This window comes from Danio rerio, chromosome 5 (assembly GCF_049306965.1).
Source record: "Danio rerio strain Tuebingen ecotype United States chromosome 5, GRCz12tu, whole genome shotgun sequence".
NCBI classification, from domain to species: Eukaryota; Metazoa; Chordata; class Actinopteri; order Cypriniformes; family Danionidae; genus Danio; species Danio rerio.
The window spans coordinates 44,792,501-44,811,138 of NC_133180.1; the positions used below are offsets into that span (position 1 = coordinate 44,792,501).

The following is an 18,638-nucleotide window of genomic DNA, read 5'->3' on the forward strand; positions in this document are numbered from 1 at the left end:
AAGAAAGTGCATTTCTTTATCTTTTTCTCTTGGTGGCCACAATAATTACAGTTTTAAAATGTCAGAGAGAGATTTATGATACTCATTTTCTTTGTGTTTTCTCTGTATATGACTACTTTTCTCCATGTTTTGTAAACTGTATAATTTTGTCTTAAAGGCATAGTTCACCCAAAATACAAATTTACTCACAATTTACCTTCCCTCAAGTGGTTTAAAACCTTTATGAGTTTCTTTATTTTTCTTAAACACAAAAGAAGATATTTTGAAGAATGTTGGAAAACTGTGGTGACTAAAAAATCAAATAAAAACACTAGCTTCCGTTTTGCATTATTCTGTGCAATAGCTTGTGTTCAGTCAAATAAATAAACTTAAATAAATTTGAAACAAGTTTTTGTGGTGAAGTATCTGTTGAAAGTATATCAATATAACTCAATATGATGGAACCAGATCATTCATTCATTCATTATGAATGATGCGGATGCCCTTCCAGCTGCAACCCATCTCTGGGAAAGGAAGCAGGTCATTTTAGAGATTTTTTTTTTCTGCTTAGTATTTTGTCACTTTTGAGAAGCAAGGATGAATGTTTCCAGAACATGAAATCACATACTCACAAGTTCCTGAAAGCTACACTGAGTTCTGATGAAATGCAGCCATTTTTTTGTTTGTTCAGCTTTTTTCTTTCTTTTAGATTTCCTTGATTTTTTTGCAGTGAAGGAATAATGCACAGTTTCGGTAAATGTTAAAACATGAAAACATTTTCCGGGAAGATGCTAGTAGAGAAAACTTCTCTTCAGGATACACCTGTTACGGTTTCCTGCCACACAATTGAAAAAAACTTATACAGTATGCGGGGCGAATTTAGTGATTTTGGGGCTCTAAGCAATTCCAGCCACTATTATTCCATTATTATTATTATTTTGCAGTTTTTCCTTATATTATTCGATCTCCTTGTCTACATTTGATCTTAATGCATAATAATAATATGTTATAAACTGTTTCGCTTTTTAAACTAAATTTTTACTGATGTGCGACACAGTGGTACAGTGGGTAGCACGATCGCCTCAGAGCAAGAAGGTTGCTGGTTCAAGCCTTGGGCTGGTTCAGTTGACATATCTGTGTGGAGTTTGCATGTTCTCCCCGTGTTTATGTTGGTTTCCACTGGGTGCTTCGATTTCCCCCACAGTCTAAAGACATGCACTATAGGTAAATTGGGTAAGCTAAATTGTCTTTAGTGTATGTGTGTATGGATGTTTCCCAATGATGGATTGCAGTTGGAAGGGTATCCGCTGCATAAAACATATGCTTGATAAGTTGGTGGTTCATTGTGCTGTGGCGACCGCAGATTAATAAAGGGACTAAGCCAGAAAGAAAATGAATGAATGAATCTTTACTGATTTGACTGCTGGACTGATTCATGATTGAAGGTGGGGGACACATTTGTGCAGATGTAATAATTACATTCCAATTAAATTTTTTAGACCCTCACCGTACAAAATGATAGAAAACAATGGTATTAAACATTTATAGGAAGGCCTGCATGATTAATAGATTTTTAACCGAAATCGTGATTTAAAAAGGTGCAATTTTCAAATCACAAAAGCTGCGATTATTTTGATTATTACTATGGCGAAGGAGGCGACCTTGTCAGTGCACAGTAAATGGCATGAAATACACATGAAAAATGTCACACAATCTAAATGTAAAGGTTTTAAAGGTTTTATATATTTATAAGATTTTAGATATAAAATATTAAATTTAATATACTGTAGTTATTTTCTTAATTTGTTCTTGACAATTTTATTGGACAAAAATGGTTTTAAATGAACAGTAGCATAGTGTGCTTTGTGCTTATGCTTGCTCTTTCTTTGGTGCTGTTAAAACCACCACATCAAACCTGCAGCTCTTTTATGAAATTATAATAAATCACAATTAGATTTTTTTCTCCAAATCGTGCAGCCCTATTTAATTATAATTATTTATTATAATTTCATAAAAGAGCTCATTTATATTTCTAGGTATTTATTTGGGGATCCTCAGATTTCCTGGGGCCCCAAGCAGACACTTACCTTGCTTATTGGTTAAATCCCCCTCTGCTTATACCTGCTTGACAGTGTGTATATGAATAAGACCTACTGGATACAGTACAGGCTTTCTGCTTCATTTCTGCTTCAAACTAATGCTTGTACTGCGCAGTCATACTAGATGCTGCATAATTACCATACCAGACAGGGTAAGCCCTGTGAACCCACATTGGAGTTTTAACTAGTGCATTCACAATTTCTCAAAAGTTTCTCAAATAACACTTTTTAAATGGTTTTCTCTTTTGAAGATTGACAATAAAACATGGTTAAAGTGATAGTTCACCCCAAAAATCTGAGTTTTTTTTTTTTGATGAACACAGGGGAAGCTATGCCAAAGAATGCTGAAATAAAGCAGCCATTGACTTCCATTGTGCTTTTGTGTTATAGCATGGAAGCCATTCATTCATTCATTCATCCATTCATTTATTCATTCATATTCTTTTCGGCTTACTCCCTTTATTTATCAGGGGTCACCACCACAGAATGAACCTTTAACTTATCCAGCATATGTTTTACGCAGCGGATGCCCTTCCAGCTGCAACGTAGTACTGGGAAACACCCCTACACTCTCATTCACACACATACACTATGAACAATTTTGTTTATTCAATTCACCTATAGCGCACATGTTTGGACTGTGGGGGAAACCAAAGCACCTGGAGGAAACCCACGCCAACACAGGGAGAACATGCAAACTCAAAACAGAAATGCCTACTGAACCAGCCGGGGCTCGAACCAGCAACTTTCTTGCTGTGAGGTGATCGTTCTACTCACTGCGCCATTGTGCTGCCCAATATGGATGCCAAGGGCTGTTTATTTCCAACATTTTATTTTCTGAATATCTTGATTTGTCTATAACAGAGGAATGAAAATCATAAGTGTTGAGAACCGCTTGATTGTGAGTAAATGGCTGGGAAATGTTTATTTTTGGGCGAACTATCACTTTAGGTAGGGCTGCCTAACATTTCTAAAGACAGTTTCACAGCAAGGAAAGGGCCATAATGGAAAAGATCTACTTAACAAAATTGTAGAATTGCAGGTGAGTAAGCCAATCAACAACATCAATCGTTCTGGAGCAAATTTAGCAGCAGATGACAAAACTGCAACATAAGCTTATGTAATATTGTGCATTGGTTTGGATTTTAAAGAGCCCCTATTATGCATTAAAAATGTGAATATTTTGGTTTTGGGGTCTCCAACAACAGGCTGATATGCATTCAAGGTCAAAATCACTCTTATTGTCTTCTAATACACATTGATTTTTACCTAATTATCCCAACGACTCCCATATGATTTATTCAGTGATTCATTTGTTCCCTTACCCCTCCTTGGCATGATGCTAATTTGCGCTGGTCCGGGGTCAACTGTGTTTAGTGTGAGACAGAGAGCCCACAGTGGCTTATCAACGTTGTTGAAGTGGTCAGAGTGCAGAGTATATGTGTGAGCCCAATGCAGGGGTGCATTAAAGCAAAGCAGTTAAACACCAGCATTTTACTTTACTCTTAACCAAAAGTAAAAACAACAACACACATTCAGTAATAATCCACACAGTGAAAAAAGCTGAACTATTTTAAACTTTATGCTTGCACATGTGTAGAAGCTGATGGTGGCCATAGCAATGACAAATGCCAGCAAAGAAAGAAATCTGCAAAGAAAACAGCACGTGACGCATTTTCAACATGGATTTAGACACGATATAAGAATTCAAACAGTTAACCAGATACAGTACAAGCGGTTGCAAGTAATAAAACACAATTAAATACACATTTTGCAAGCTAGAGAAAACAAGGAGGCACCCATTTAATTGGAGGAAGAATCTGATCCATGAACTGTGTACTTTAAAGCTCCTGCGAATCTCTAACAAAATCCCATACATCAATAGTCTTTTCTGATCCTTCCTGTAACAAACGTCTGACAAATCCCCCGTTGCAGGTTAGATTATTGCATTAATAATTTACTATTCACAATTCATTAATGTTTACTCATCCTAAGTCATGATCAGTCCCACACACACCTACACTCTGCTAGTGTATGAAGCAAAAGGCAGGTTCACGTTTTACCCTCATCCGGCATTTCATATTTGCTATTGTTTCGTGTCGAAGTCGATACAAAGATCCAGACGAACAACAAGTCATTTATGAGTCGACACTTTTATGGATGAATCAATAATTTCAAACATAGTGCACTTAACCTTCAGCTAGATGTTTTCATTCACTTAGAGCTGTGTTGCACAATTTATGGAAAGTATTTTTAAAAGTCCATGACAGGGACTCTTTAATAGTTATATCAATAGTCATTTATATCATAGTAGTTCTTGATGTGATGACGATGTAAAAATTAATAGTACATGAAGTGTATACAAGAAATCTGTTAAATGTATGGAAAAAACAGCTGTGGTTGCCAGATATTTACCAATTACAATATGGTTGCAATAGTTTGTTTTTTATGAAAGTAAAAAAGCACATTTAGTTAAATGAAACAATGGTTATATACAAATGTACTGAACTACTTGTTCTATACTCATATTCAGGTGTTGACAATGAGAGTCACATAATTAACTATCATCTCTATAAGTTTTTTTCCACAAGCTGAGTTAGTAAATATTAACGTGAACAGAAACGAATCATTATCTTAACAAATGACCCCGCAATGCAATAAACATTCATTTAGCAACATATGATTGCCAGTTGCTACTGTATGTGCATTAAATACATTAAATACAAGTTAAAAAAGGTATTACTTTTAAGGTTTTAGCTATGATGCTACCAAAATCATTCCGCATGAATCCACAGATTTTTAACAAATTAAGTTTAGTTTTGCTCCTGTGAAGGCAAATCTGTATTTTTAAGATTTCAGTATATAATTATTATACTTATGCTGTAAATTTTCTATTGTATAGTGTGTATATACAGTGTGTATATATTCTGTATATGTGTGTGTTTTACTGTTGAGTCATCGGTTTATAGTCTGAGAAGAAGAGATGAGAAACACCACGAGCGCTGAATAAGCATGTGGAAAATGTGGGTGGTCCTCCAAAAACCCCACTCACACACACACACGTGCGCGCGCACACACACTGACCTCCATTCCTCAGGCTGAACTCCAGCAGGTCTGACAGCAGTAAGTGTGAGCACGTGAGCGTCAGGCAGCTGTTGGGGGTCCAGCTGGACAAAGTGAAGCAGCGTGACCATCCTCAGGCCTACAGAGAGACATCTGGGAGATATTAAGACTTGTCAATAACAGTGATGGTGTTTCACTAACAGAAAATAATTATTATTGTTAATAAATACATCATTAGGGTTTTACATTTTGACAGAAAATGTTTCTGTTGCGTCTTAAAATAAACAGAAAATTGAGTGAAAAGCTATACAGGACTCTAACAAAAAAGCTTGGTTGTTTCAATTTTGAGTCAACACAAACTCAACTCTGGGTTTATTATTATTATTTTGTTTTAATTAATTGTTTAACCCAGCAATTAAAACCACAAATAGGATTAAAATAACCCAGTAGCCTATTCTTTAGACTGTCTCTCAAAGTCCTTCCCAGCAAGCAAAATTCATGTGGCTCAAATCCGGCCCACACCAGACACTTACAGCCTTGCCCACATACCGCATGGAATAAAGGCACTTGGGCACTCCGCTCCTGTTTGCCAGATCTGGGCCACAATTAAGCCAAAACAATATCACATATCAGCCAGAATTTAACCAAATGAACCAGAACTGACCCTATTCTGGGCCACAGTTTGCTTTTATTCTGGCCCAGATCTGGGCCACACCACACACTTACATCTGGACTACATACTAAATGGAATGATAGCTCTAGGGTGATCCACTCCTGTTTATCAGATCTGGGCCACAAATAAGCCAAAGCAATATCACACATTAGCCAGAATTCAACCAAATGAACCAGAACTTTCTCTATTCTGGGCCACAGTTTGCTTTTATTCTGGCCCAGATCTGCCCACACCAGACACTTACATCTGGACCACATACTAAATGGAATGATGGCTCTAGGGTGGTCCACTCCTGTTTATCAGATCTGGGCCACAAATAAGCCAAAGCAATACAAAATATCAGCCAGAATTCAACTACATTAACCAGAACTGACCCTATTCTGGGTCACAGTTTGCTTTTATTCTGGCCCAGATCTGGCCGACACCTTACACTTGCTGGGTGTGGCAAAGTACAAAAATCCCAGCATGCATTGCAGTATGAATACAATCTATAGCTTATTGATCCTCCATTTATGTTGACGTTGTTGATTTTGTCACTTTTAGTCTCCTGTTTGTGATTTTTGTTCAATTTGTTAATTGTCACCGCTGTTGAGGTTCATACGCTGATTATTGATGTCTTCGTGAGCAGAAATTGAACCATAGAATTTTTTTAGCTAATAATATTACTTCTAATATTGGATAAACATTGGTGAACATCAGTAAATTACATTATTTCATCACAGGTTGTGCCTCACTTAATATATACATATATATATATATATATATATATATATATATATTTTTTTTTTTTTTTTATTTGGCTTGTATGCTGTAATGAATAAACGTTTCAAGCAAAGTTCTTAAAAGTTCCAGCAGCACAAAAGAAAGTTTAGGTTAAGAGATTCAGGGCTATGAGCCCAACTAAAGCAAACTTTTCTTCATGATGGTGACTTTAGTCTATGTGGTCCACATATGTTTTAGGAAAACTGGGCCACATTTGCCATATCTTCTCTGGGCCAGTATATAGGCTCAAATCCACATTAACCAGAGCTTACTGTGTCGAATATTCGCCAAAAGTGGCCCACATTTGTTTTAGGATAACTGGCTTGTTTATCTTTTTGTTGAAAACGAACTACAGCCACATGAAGATCATTAAACTTCCTTAAAAGGATTTCACCGGGATAAGAAAGAGCAGGAGAGCTAGTTTAATGCTTTACTGTTTATGGGGCACGTTTATTATCCTGCGCTAATTATAATACAAAATTCCCAATACTAATCTGCTTTAAATGTTTAGAATTCTTCGCTACATCATTAGGCCGACATTAAATGGAGAAAAGCGGTGTACTTTGTACTACCGACCAGTGGTGTGGTGAGAGCGACATCTCGCGGGAAAATCGAGCATTGCACGCAGGGATCTGACTAGAAGTGCTTGAGGATGTCGTTCGGATGCAAGGTTTGTTACACCGATTAACCAGATAGACTCAAGAAAATCTTAAATACGCCGCACAATACTATAAGATAAATTTTCCTTTTTTGTTGACATTGAGTAAAAATATTTGTTTATTTTTAAGACTGTAAGAATTCAGTAGAGTAAGTGAAAAATAGAATTATGTAACAATAATTAATTAAATGATTCAATCATTTTGGTACTGTATTCTTGAATTTTATCCAACTGTTTATTTTACATAATATTGGTATGATAGTGGGCGGCATGGTGGCTCAGTGGTCACTGTCGCCTCACAGCAAGAAGGTCGCTCGTTCAAGTCTTGGCTTGGTCAGTTGGCATTTCTGTGTGGAGTTTGCATGTTCTCCCTGTGTTCACGTGGGTATCTTCTGAGTGCTCTGGTTTCTCCCAAAATTCAGAGACATGGCCTAAAGGTGTATTAAATAAAAATAAATTAGCCATATATGAGTTTGAGTGTGAATGACAGTGCATGGGTGTTTTACTGTACTGGGTTGCTTCTGGAAAGGCATCCTCTGCATAAAACTTTTCCCGGAATAGTTGTCAGTTTATTCTGCTGTGGCGGGCCCTGATAAATAAGAGACTAAGCTGAAGGAAAATGAATGAAGGAATGGTATTATAGTTTGGTTTTGTCAATATACAGTATCAGGACACCTATATCCATTGTAGTGCTCTTTTACAGTTGCTTTTTTAATTGTTTTTTAGGGAGAAAGTTTTATCATCATTATCTGTCACTGGTTCGAGCCTCTGCTGGGTCAGTTGGCATTTCTGTGTGGAGTTTGCATGTTCTTACTGTGTTCGCATGGGTTTCCTCCGGGTGCTCCGGTTTCCCCCACAAGTACAAATACATGCGGTACAGATGAATTGGCTAGGCTAAATTGTCCGTTGTGTATATGTTTGAATGAGTGTGTATGGATGTTTCCCAGAGATAGGTTGCAGCTGGAAGGGCATCCGCTGCGTAAAACATATCCTGGATAAGTTAGCGGTTCATTCCGCTGTGATGAACCCAGAATAGATAAGGGACTAAGCCGAAAAGAAAATGAATGAATGAATTTATCATCTTTCAGGGGATATCGGATGAAAAATAGCCTTTGGGATCAATATGGTGAATTTGCAGCAATGTTAGTTAATATACAGCAACACTGTGCCTACCCTATGAACCAATAAGTAAATTAGAATTTTATTTTTTATCCATTTATTTGCATCAGGCCTGTAGCCAGAGGGACAGACCCCTTACTGACAAAGTTTCAGAATTCGTCTCATACATGAGCTCATTTGTTCTATTTTGACTGCTATGACATCATGGTGAGAATAACTCATCAAAAAAGGCTTTAAGACAAAGCAGAATCCTCTGTTGGCTGTTGCTTCCGTGTGACTTTAGCTAATCAGTTTTGGCCAATACAAACAAATGTTTTAATTTTATAATCTAATATAAAAGCAGTCATCTTTCGTTATTTTTATTGTTTTTAAATAGAGAAAACATTTTACAAATAACTTTATTGTAAATCTTGGAGCTTATTCTTGAAACAAGAATGACCAGTAAAGAGGTGTGAAGCACCACAAGCGGCCCATATCAAATTAAATTGAATGCTATTTTGGCTATTGCTGTTATCCATGAACTTTCAAATGTACTTTTTATTTACAAAAGAGGCTAAAAAAATTACGTTTAACATCACCATCATCATCAACATCATCATCATAATTTTTCATTCATTTTCTTTTTGGCTTTATTTATCAGGGGTTGCCACAGCGGAATGAACTGCCAACTTATCCAGCATGAGATTTACATAGCACCCTTTCAGCTGCAACTTATCACTGGGAAACACCCATACATTCTTGCATTCACACTCATTCACTACAGCCCATTTGGCTAACCCAATTCACCTGTACTGCATGTCTTTGAATTTGTGGGGGAAACCGAAGCACGCAGAGGAAACCCATGCAAACTGGGAGAAAATGCAAACTCCACACAGAAATGCCAATTGATTCAGCCGAGGCTCGAACCAGCAACCTTCTTGCTGTGAGGCAATCATGCCACCCACTGCGCCACTGTGTTGCCTCTATTATTATTATTATTATTATTATTATTATTATTATTATTATTATTATTATTATTATTATTATTATTATTATTATTATTATTATTATTATTATGTTTTAATTATTTTTATTGAAATGACCCAATTCTGACTGAGAAAAGTTGAATGTGCTGGCCAGGGTGTTATTTGCCTATAGACTACAGTTTTTAATTTAAAACTTTAACAAATTCCTTTTTTTTCTAATGATATATGATGTAATGAATTTGGGCAGCATCGTGGCACAATAGGTAGCACAATCGCCTCACAGAAAGAAGGCTGATGGTTCAAGCCTCGGCTGGGTCAGTTGGCATTTCTGTGTGGAGTGTGCATGTTCTCCCAGTGTTCATGTGGGTTTCCTCCAGGTGCTCTGGTTTCCCCCACAAGTCCAAAAACATGTGCTACAGGGGAATTGGGTAAGCTTAAAATTATCTGTAGTAGATGATTGCTTATGAGTGTTTCCAAGTGATAAGTTTGTGGTTCTTTCTGCTGTGTCGACCCCAGATTAATAAAGGGACTAAGCCAAAAAAAAAAACGAATGAAAATAAGTATTTATTTATATTTCTTTTTTCTAAATTTTCAGGAAATTGTTTGGTTCATTAATAAGTGTTTTTATGATGATCATCCGACTAGCTAATCCAGCAAAAAATAAAAAAAATCGCAACAGCTTAAAATGTCACTTAAATGCAGAATTTAACTCTTATTATTGGATAAAAAATTAGGCGTATAACTGCAAAAAGGTCCACTTTTTGAGAAAAAAAGAACCACCCCGTTCATCAGGCATCTTAGGGCCTTAAAAGAGGACTGTGGACACTATAGGGACATTTTCATAAAATGACTGAGAACTGCAGATCTAGAATTAGCATTTAGGCCTGAACAGCTGGTTCTTTGGAGTGTGTCTTGTTGTTAAACTAGTCAAGCACCCCAAAACACTAATGTATGTTGGGTTTGTTGGATGTTTCTTATCACATTGGGGACATATAGGGCACTTTAAAAATGTTAATCACAAGTTAAGAAGTGCTTTTAGTGGTTCAAATGGCTTAGTCTAAAATTCCTCGATGAAACCTTCTTGTTGAAATATTGTGTCAGTCAGCGGCCGATAGATGGCAGTATTGCCCTCCATCTCCGACACAATCTGGTTCTATTAGATCTAATGAATATTATATTAAAAGTAAACTTATTTTATCACTATAAAACAGTCTTTATTCCCTGATTCCGTTTAAAGTGATAAAAAAACAGCATTTACGTTGTAGGTCTACTTACAAAACAAACATATATATGGCTAGTGATCAGCACATTTCTCGAATAAATGAGGTCATCAAATAACCGATGTAATACATTTCAGTGATTAAAAAACAAAAACATGTGACGGGGGAAAAGGACATGTCAGGGCATCGCTACAACTTGCTTCCTGAGGAAGTAAACTTGAAAATGCTGCTCATTTGTCGGACAAACCGCTCATGTCTCCTACCAGGACCGAGCGACACGACGGTCCCCTGACTGACGTTCCCTTCCGCCAATCAGTTGAATGGATGTGTGGCGACTCTCCAATCACAGCACAGGCAGGGCGGGGCTTTCTCGGAATAGCCTCTTCACTATTACGTCATGCGCGAACAGCTGGTCCGTTGCAAGAGCTGAAAATGTGGACAAGCGTAGCGATATAAAAATCGCGTCCGTGCCGTCGGGGCGTAAACAGTCAGTTTATCACGATGTGGTGGCTGGAAGGGTTTCGGTCGGGGACGCGCCGCCTGGAGATCCTGTTGCTTGTTTACACCTTGCTCTGCTGTGTCGGAGGTGAGTCGCTCAGTGAGGGCTGAAGTGAGATCTCTATCTTGATGCAGTGGAGCTGTCCTTTGTGCTGGTGCTGAACTGAACTACTTCACTCTGTGCTCCGGCACATCCGTACAGCCTGTGCCACATTCAGCGCTGCTGCTGCACTTTGGCCACACAGCAGGGGGAAAGCGTTTGTTTTTAGCACTGCTGTCTTATTTGTGTCTTCATGTTGTCCTGAGCTCATGCCCGAGAATAAAGCGCACACTACAGTCAGTCAGTCAGTGAGCGAGTGAGTGAGTGTGCTACATTCTTCAGGAGCTTCGCGCGAGAAGTGGACGCTTCTTTATTTCTCGCAAGACATATATATATGGCATTAATATCTGAGCAAAGTAATTGTGTATCATGTTCCGTATCGTAACACACTTTATTGCTTTAAACCCCCAGGGTTTGCTGGCCTAAATTGTTTTAAATCAGTTTTTATTGTATTGTCGTCAGTTTTAGTTTAACGTGATTTCGACAATATCAGTTGCCTTCGGGAAATATGTAGGCCAATTATCCAATTATTGCTTTTTAATGTGAGTGTGTTAGTCTCAGACTTACCTCTAGTCATCAGACGCTTGATAGCGCTAGAAGAGCGCCGAGTTGTTTCTTGTTGTTTATCTGGAGATGTTCTTGTAGATCGCATCGATAGGGAAGTTAATCTGGCTGCCAGAGCAAGACAATACCTGCGCTGCTCTGCCTGAAAGCGCGTCTGATGGATGCTGTCGGCTCGACTTCATCTCCGGCACTGAATTCACATCTCTTGCTGTGCTTAAGTACGACAGACACTCAGGTGGTCCGTTGGCTTTTGGGCTGCGTTTTACTACATTCCATCACACAACATGTTGTATCATTAAGAACTGCTTTATTTTTTATGGTTAGTTTTTTTGCATTTATATAATATATGGAAACCTGACAAGGTTACAGTTGTTTATTTGAGGAACAAGTGGAAATCAAAATTATTAAACCCCCTTGGATTTTTTTCTTTTTTAAATATTTCCCAAATAATGTTAACAGAGCAAGGAAATTTTCACAGTATGCCTGATAATATATTTTCTTTTTAAGCAGGTTTTAATTTTTCAAAAGCCATTTTAAGGTCAAAATTATTAGCCCCTTTAAGCTACTTTTATTTTCAATATAGGACAAACCATCGTTAAACAATAACTTACCTAATTATGCTAACCTGCCTAGTTAACCTAATTAACCTAGTTAAGCCCTTTAAATGTCACTTTAAGCTGTATAAAATTATCTTTATAAATATCTAGTCAAATATTATTTACTGTCATCATGGCAAAGATAAAATAAATCTGTTATTAGAAAGGAGTTATTAAAACTATTATGTTTTTAATTGTGTTGGAAAAAAAATATTTTCTCTGTTAAACAGAAATTTGGGGAAAATAAAAAGGGGGCTAATAATTCTGACTTCTGACTTCAACTGTATATTGCTGAAAACTGAACTGAAGTATTTTACATGGTTAAATCTTCTTCTTCATCATCTTCTTCTTCTTCTTCTTCTTCTTCTTCTTGTTATTATTATTATTATTATTATTATTATTATTATTATTATTATTATTATTAAACAATGTTTTTATCCATTTTCTCTTTTTTTGACTGGATGAGCTGTCAGAGGTTAAGAATGAACTGAAATGGTAAAAAATTGAAACCTATTGATTTTAGTTATGATGATGAGTAGAAATAATGTTTTTTTTTTTTTGGAAACCAAAAGCAATTAATTTAGAATTAATAGTGGAATGGTGAGACATTTTATTTTGTAGAACCTTATTTGGTAATCTTTGTAGAATTTGTACATTTTTTAAAACATATATTCATAAAGGCTGCATCACCGAAGCTCATAAAGTGTCAATTTATTAAATTAAAAAGGCTGATATAAGGCCTTGTATTAGCCTTTTTAATTTAATAAATTGATATTTTTGGAGCTTTGGTGTTACCGCCTTTATGAATATATATTTTGCACTTTTCTGCTGCTTGGCTGATTTAAAGTAATGTGTGTGCATGTCTACATTTTTTTTACACTTTAAAAAACCTCCTTATTTTACTACAAAAGTACAGTGCATGTGCATCATGGGGGTCGAGAAAAATGTTTTGATATCCAGTAAATACCTTTTTATTATTTATCGTCAACTTCACTGTTGATGAGATTCATAATGCATGAGCAATTCATAAACATCACTTGATTAACAGGGCATCCGACGCGTTGCAAAGAGATACGCCAGTCACAGGACTTGGCTGTGCGCTAGCATTGATCACAGTATTGACAAGCTGCAGGAAAGGAGTGATGCTCTTAGGCTAGCACAAAGGAGCAAGACCAATGAGCCATCAGGTCTCATGGGAGAACGAGTCAGAGCAGACCAAAGAAAACAGTTCAATGTGACAGACGTAGACAAAGAGCCGTGCTGCGACTCGGTGAGCGGGAGAGAGAAGAGTCCCTCAGCCGACTCTGAGTCTGTCTTTCTGCCTCACTCTTTTGGTCTGGAATCTGCAACCGTCGCTCACACTCTTACTGTTTTGACCTGGTTTGGTCAGACCCTTTGTTCTTTTGTTACTTCTGTCTGGGCATAAGATGTGTTGGCGCATGGATGATTTTATGATCTTGTACAGTCGCACACAATTGTAATATGTTAAGATCAAATCTTTGCTGGTTTGCTGTGGAACTAGTGCAGTTGATTGCTTCAAAAAAGTATCTATCTATCTATCTATCTATCTATCTATCTATCTATCTATCTATCTATCTATCTATCTATCTATCTATCTATCTATCTATCTATCTATCTGTCTGTCTGTCTGTCTGTCTGTCTGTCTGTCTGTCTGTCTGTCTGTCTGTCTGTCTGTCTGTCTGTCTGTCTGTCTGTCTGTCTGTCTGTCTGTCTGTCTGTCTGTCTGTCTGTCTGTCTGTCTGTCTGTCTATCTATCTATCTATCTATCTATCTATCTATCTATCTATCTCTGTCCATAAGTATCAATCAATCAATCAATCAATCAATCAATCAATCAATCAATCAATCAATCAGTTTATGTGTCAAAGTGCTTTATTATTGTGTTTGTGAGGGAGACTTTTATAACTTTTATAACGTTTAAAACTAAGCACACTTGTGTGATCTCATTATGCTGAGACATGACCCGTGAAGGGAAGCTTTGCACTGAGTGGTGGTACATTACTTAACGCTCACATTTACTGCGCAAGAAAATAGCGCATTAGTATTGAGCTGAACGCAGGTAAATTCATGAGGATGACAGCCGTTGTTGAAACAGGAGCAGCTCATCTGTAGCTATACATGCTGTTTAATGTTGAAGATTAATTTCTGTTCTGGAACCAGTAGCTTAATTGTAATGTCTGTTTGTTAGCCAGACTGTCTAGTTGGGCTTGGGATTTATTTATTTTCTTTTTAGATCGAGTACAGAAAGTTTATAAGTAAAACAGGTCTGCCATTACAATTTTTGAAAAGAGAGACTATCAAATATTGTGTCTTACTTCATATCGTCATATCGCAAATGTGAACCATGAATTCACTGTGTGTGTGTGTGTGTGTGTGTGTGTGTTGGTTTTTTAAATGTGAAACAAATATAATAATATAAACAGAGATGAAACATCCTATATAAGTTTATCTACTTAAAGAGGTCACATGATCTGTTTACAGCACACAACTGTTTCAGATAACAAAATAATAATATATTGCCAATATCAAATTAAATGATCTTTTATACTGTAATTGTTTTCGCAGTGTTGTAAACAGCCTCATGGCCTATTGTTTGTTGCTTTAAAATATACTTTTTATTTAGTCAGGAAAATAATTATTGTTTTTGATATGGCAATAACAAAAGTAATACTATTTCACAGTTATTCATTAATTGTAGGATCATACTGGGTAATCTCAGTTACTCGAGATAACAGTGATATTGTCACCTTGGAATTATGAGGTTCTATCTGCATTCTGAATAATTTTGAGATATTGAGCTTCATTCTCAATCTCATACTCATATCTTACCAGTTTTAGCATCCCTTCATTGGCTTCTTGTTAACATTACTTATTGTTTTAAAGCATTGAATGGGCAAGCACCTTCTTATATATCTGAACTTATTAACCTACAGTCAACTCCTCGGTCCCTTAGGTCATCGAATAAAATTTTACTACAAATTCCTCGGTCACGACTTAAACTGAAAGGAGATTTTTTTTGCAGTCGCTGCTCTGTTTGTGGAACCAGCTGCCACCAGACATTACGAGTGCTTCTTCTCTCTCTATTTTTAATACACATTTTTATTCTATTGCCTTCCCAGGCTTCTAATCTGTATTGCGCATTGTTGCTGTCATACTACTATTCTTATTATGACTTTTTTGTTATTTTTCGGTTTATAATGTGTGCTATGGTTTTGTGCAACACTTTGGTCAGTGCCAAACTGAAGTTAAATGTGCTTTATAAATACACTTTACCTACTTCAAAGTTTTTTTCATTCCATATAGCAAACAGTATGTGTGTAACATTTTTTAAAAAAATAAAAAGTCTTAAAATGTAAACAACATATTAAAACATACCATAATGTAAATAAGTTGTCATTTAATAAGAATATATCAATAACGTAATTGTGACAGAAATGTCAGATAGAACCTTATAATTCTAAGGTGACATCTTGTTATAATAATGATGTTAGTTTGAAGAAAGGGACATTTTAAGTGTATAAACAAAGGCGATTAAGGATAGATTTGTGAGAAAAAGAGTAATGTTCATGTCACTCCATATATTCTTAGTGCTTAAGGTTTTAAAAATAAGTTTTAATAATGATTCAAGAAGAGGTGAAAAAAATGCTTATTTAAAAACAATAAAACACTGCTTTTACAATAATAAACACTGCTGTAAAGTACACAAAGCCAGTCAGAGATCTTCCGTATATCTTTTATTGTATTATAATACATTATAATAGAAACAAGAATGGAGAGAGTATTGATTTGACTTTTAAACAAGTAATTGTGATTAATTTCATACAAAGAAAAAGATTGCATTTACATAATACAGGAAATGTGTGTATACTCTGTATATTTATTGTCTATATGTAAATGCACACCTATATGCTCAGCATATATAAGTACACCCCTCACAAATCTTTCTTTTAAATTCATATTTTAATAGGAGGCTATACAACATAATTTATTTGCATAAACATTAGAATAGTCAGTACTGAAGCCAAATCTGGAGCTAATCTAACAAAATAATGTACGATAACAGACCAAAAACCAGTACACCCAAATTTATATGTTATAGAAAAATATTAAATAAAAATTTTAAAAAGAGTAAAAATCAAAAGAAAAAATCAAAAGAAAAAAATAAAACATTTAATTAAAATTTTGTAGGTCGTCCTTTTTTTTGCAATATTTTGTAAAATTTAATTGTATCATCTTTCAATTTCTAAATGTGTTTGTTGACTAAAATATTATTTTAATAAATTTATCTGTTTAATAAATCTGTTTTGTTTAAATGCACTAAAATACATTGCCTATATTCACTGAAAATATATATATATAATTTTTAAAATTCCAATGAATCATTTTATAGAATTTATCAAATGCAGTGGAAACCAATGAATAAGAATATGCTTTTTTATATGTGCATTTACATATTGTACAGTATATTGTACAAATTAAAACTGGTGGGTTCATATAAGGCCTCATGGGTAATTGCTACTAATATTGTACCAGTTCAAACTAATATTTCAGTCATCACATCCTTGCTTTTGTTGCACTCATACATTACGCAGAGCAAACCTTGGTTTCATCAGCTGTTCCCGTGCAGCAACGCATATCACCTTTACTCGCGAGCAAGTCCGAAATCAATTAAAACGCTGCAAGATGAACGGCGCCACAACAAACCCGCAGGGAGATTTAGGGCTTCATTACTTTGCTCAGTCCGATGAATGCGCGTCACTGCTCTCTGATTGATGCGACGCCATCGCATAATTCAATATGCACCACACCAAGCTGCTAATCTCAAAGTCTCTGGTAACTAATGGAAGTCTGCTTTTGCGATGTCTAAATTGTTGTGCATTGTCAAAAAATGTGAGATGTTCGAGTCATGTGTGTACGTGAACAGTGGGAAAATCTTACAGACAGTGATAAAGAAATAAAGATGTGGGGGGAAAAAGCATTTATAAATAATGTATTGAGCCCTGGATAAACTCTTGATGTTTTTGTGCACATAGAAGCCTTCTAGCTTCTTTCTCTGTTTCTCAAAATCTTACGTTTGGGACAACCTCCTGGCTTCTTCCTTTATTGGGAAAATTAATTCAAAATGTCCTTAGGACTGTTGCCTGTTATGTAACACATTTTTTATATCAAATTCTTGTTGCTTTGCCAGAAAAATAGCTAGAAGAACCACAGTAATCATCTAATTTCTGAATGAAAGAGCAGGGAAAAAGAAATCTGCTCTTAATTGGCACCACCAGACAAAATAAAGCTCTCTGAATTATATTGCAGAAAAAAATAGGATTTATGGAGTTGGTTACTTACATGATTGGTTTCACTGCTGCTATCATCCCAATTATTATTTGTGTATTCTTGAAAACTGTGATAATACAAATGCAAAGTAATTTATACTGTAAAAATTACATTCATTAATTTTCTTTTTAGGCTTAGTCCCTTTATTAATCAGGGGTCACCACAGCGGAATGAACTGCCAACTTATTTAGCATATTTGTTATCCAGCGAATGCCCTTCCAGCTGCAACACTGGGAAACACCCATAACGAGCATAAAAATACATATTATATCACATTATCTTAAAACCAACTCTTACAGAAAACTTGTCGCAACCCTGTTAAATATAATTTTTTAGCATTTGAATTATGAGGGCACAAAACATGTCCTCATAAAGCACCTCAACATTGGAACACTTAGGTCATATCCATGTCATTAGACAAATTATTTTCAAATTTGGTATTGGACACCAAATAAACCGCATACACACGCACACACACATTCATGGGGACTTTCCATAGTCCTTATTTTTTAACATAAACAATATATTTATTTCTCTTATCCCAACTCTACCTCCAAACCAAATCCTGACATTTTCAAAATACTTCATTCTGGATGACCCTTTGTCCTTGGGTTCAAATTATTAAAATAATAATAATAATAATAATAATAATAATACAACAATAATAATAACATGATAAAACAATGTCCCCACAAGGTAAAAAAGACAGATATTAATATAATTGCATACATTTGGTCCCCACAACACACACGCACACAATATAATAATTATGATGGTAATAACACAGGATACCATGATAGGATGTGACACCTTGTAAATATGCAAATATATCATAACTCAAAATATATGAAATTGAGAGTCCTCTTAAAGACATCAGGATGTATTTCTTCCTGATCAAACCCATGTATATAATTTTCTCTTACGTACCCTGATGTGGTTCAGGGTAAAGCAAGAACTGATAAATTATGTACCTTCATTGCAATCTTAGTTGCT

The 18,638-nt window shown here is 35.8% G+C and overlaps 1 protein-coding gene across 1 annotated transcript in view; it reads left to right on the forward strand.

Moving 5' to 3' along the window:
* The first annotated feature begins 10,941 nt into the window (after positions 1-10,941).
* si:dkey-84j12.1 overlaps positions 10,942-18,638 on the forward strand; it is a 293,735-nt gene continuing 286,038 nt past the window's right edge. Inside the window, exon 1 of the mRNA XM_001920797.9 lies at positions 10,942-11,124. Coding sequence (XP_001920832.2) covers positions 11,040-11,124 — 85 coding nt within the window. The 5' untranslated portion in view covers positions 10,942-11,039. The remainder of the gene's footprint in view (positions 11,125-18,638) is intronic.